Source organism: Eumetopias jubatus, unplaced genomic scaffold (assembly GCF_037043125.1).
Source record: "Eumetopias jubatus isolate StellerSeaLion01/CBP00866 unplaced genomic scaffold, mEumJub1_p1.0 scaffold_7, whole genome shotgun sequence".
Classification (NCBI taxonomy): domain Eukaryota; kingdom Metazoa; phylum Chordata; class Mammalia; order Carnivora; family Otariidae; genus Eumetopias; species Eumetopias jubatus.
Window position 1 is genome coordinate 105,141,898 of NW_028274813.1, and position 2,601 is coordinate 105,144,498.

The 2,601-nt window shown below is 61.6% G+C and overlaps 1 protein-coding gene across 1 annotated transcript; it reads left to right on the plus strand.

The window, feature by feature from the left end:
* The first annotated feature begins 368 nt into the window (after positions 1-368).
* On the plus strand, positions 369-1,880 carry KBTBD13 (kelch repeat and BTB domain containing 13). The gene has a single exon (XM_028099968.2). It carries the CDS (start codon positions 369-371, stop codon positions 1,878-1,880), a length of 1,512 nt encoding a protein of 503 aa, XP_027955769.2.
* Positions 1,881-2,601: the final 721 nt, after the last annotated feature.

Consider the following 2,601-nt stretch of genomic DNA (forward strand, 5'->3'; position numbering starts at 1 on the left):
TAGGTATGAATCCTGTCCTTGCTTCTTCCCAGCTGAATGACCTTGCACAAGTCATGCAATTTCTCTAAGACTCAATTCAAACACTTTATGGCTATTGTCCCAATACCATGAGAGAGGTGTTATTATTGGTCACATTCTGAGGAAACAAGGTCAGAGTTAGGGTACTTGTACAAGAACATACAGCCGCTTTAGTGCAGGTTAAATGGTGGAACCTTTGTAAGCAGCCCTCACAGTGCCCCGCATGCGGTAGGTACTCAACATGTATGTAGTCACTATTGTTACTATTTCCCATCGGAAAGTCAGTGACCCTGCAGGTCTCCTGATGCCCGCGGGCTCACAGCCATCCAGCCTGCCGGCCACCACGTCACATGAGCCGCACTATCTTTAGCCAGGAAGATATTTATATCCCCCTGGAAGTTTTTTCCCTTCCAGGGGAGCCCCAGAGTCTGCGGCCGCTGAATCCAGGCCCCCGGCGGCGGCCCCCGCCCTTCCGGCTCGCCATGCCACGGGCCCCAGAGGTCCCCCCGGTGCAGGTGTGGGTGGGCGGCCAGCTCTTCCAGGCGGACCGGGCCCTGCTAGTGGAGCACTGCGGCTTCTTCCGCGGTCTCTTCCGCTCCGGCATGAGAGAGACGCGCGCGGCCGAGGTGCGCCTGGGCGCGCTGAGCGCTGGCGGCTTCCACACCACGCTGCAGGTGCTGCGCGGCGAGCGGCCGGCGCTGGCGGCCGACGAAGAGCTGCTGCAGGCCGTGGAGTGCGCCGCCTTCCTGCAGGCGCCCGCGCTGGCGCGCTTCTTGGAGCACAGCCTCACGTCGGACAACTGCGCGCTGCTGTGCGACGCGGCCGCGGTCTTCGGCCTACACGACGTGTTCCGCACCGCCGCGCTCTTCATCCGCGACGGCGGGCGCGGGCTGGCGGCCGAGCTGGCGCTGCCCGAGGCCCGCGCCTACGTGGCGGCGCTGCGGCCCAGCAGCTACGTGGCCGTGAGCACGCACACGCCGGCGCCCGGCTTTCTGGAGGACGCGTCGCGCACGGTGTGCTACCTGGACGAGGAGGAGGACGCGTGGCGCACGCTGGCCGCGCTGCCCCTGGAGGCCAGCACGCTGCTGGCGGGCGTGGCCACGCTGGGCAACAAGCTGTACATCGTGGGCGGCGTGCGGGGCGCCAGCAAGGAGGTGGTGGAGCTGGGCTTCTGCTACGACCCGGACGGCGGCACGTGGCGCGAATTCCCCAGCCCGCACCAGCCGCGCTATGACACGGCGCTGGCCGGCTTCGATGGCTGCCTGTATGCCATCGGCGGCGAGTTCCAGAGGACGCCCATGAGCTCTGTGGAGCGCTACGACCCGGCCGCGGGCTGCTGGAGCTTCGTGGCTGACCTGCCGCAGCCGGCCGCGGGCGTGCCCTGCGCCCAGGCGCGTGGCCGTCTCTTCGTGTGTCTATGGCGGCCGGCAGACACCACGGCTGTGGTGGAGTACGCTGTGCTGGCGGACACGTGGCTGCCGGTGGCCGAGCTGCGGCGTCCGCAGAGCTACGGCCACTGCATGGTGGCCCACCGCGACAGTCTCTACGTGGTGCGCAACGGACCTAAAGACGACTTCCTGCACTGCGCCATCGACTGCCTCAACCTGGCCACGGGCCAGTGGACGGCACTGCCTGGCCAGTTTGTCAACAGCAAGGGAGCGCTCTTCACGGCGGTGGTGCGCGGCGACACGGTCTATACGGTCAACCGCATGTTTACGCTGCTCTATGCCATCGAGGGTGGCACCTGGAGGCTGCTCAGGGAGAAGGCCGGCTTCCCACGGCCCGGCTCCTTGCAGACCTTCCTCCTTAGGCTGCCTCCTGGCGCCCCAGGGCCTGTGGCCTCAACGACACCAGAACTGTGATCCTGGGCTGGCCTTTAGGAGGGTCTGTCCCGGAGTCTTCGCTGAGCCGTGGCTGGGTCTGCAAGGCTGGCCTTCGGAGCTGCATGGAACTTCTGTCTCCCGGGTTGGGACATGCAGGTCTTGGGCCTTGTGGTGATCAGTCCAAGAAATTCAGAGAGTAATAACGAGGCTGGGGTCTGAACCCTCAGATTACTTGGGCTCTGCTGAGAGGTGGTGGGTCACAATGCCAGTGGAATGTGTCGGGGGTAGGATTTCGATAATCCAGGCTTGGGTGTGAATGGGCCAATAATTGAGCATGGCTAGGAGGGAGTTAAGTGATGTTAATCCAACTGCCAGTCAGTTGGCAAGAATTAGGCACCTACTGTGTGCCCAGTAGAGTGCTAGGCCTAATGTAGTTGTAGTTGCTAGAGGAGTCCAGAAAGCCTAGAGTCTAGCCCAAGACAATTAAAGGTTTACACGCACTTGTCTTGATCCCCTGAGGGCTAAAGGCAACATGCAAAACAAAAAACTCACAATGGAATAAAACAGTATCGAGGAAATCAGAGCAAAAGGAAAATAGGGAGAGGAAAAAAATACATAACTCCAGGAAGGAGGATAGATAATATACGAGGGGTATGAAGAAGACAGGCAGGGTAATTAGCTGCTGCAGGGGAGGTTCAGACGGTGGAGACGGAGCTCAGAAGAGGAGGTGCGGGAAAGCTGGAACAGATGGGAAGAGGCT

Coding starts and splice junctions, on each gene's coding strand:
- KBTBD13 (XM_028099968.2), top strand. CDS start 369: ATGAGCCGCACTATCTTTAGCCAGGAAGATATTTATATCCCCCTGGAA.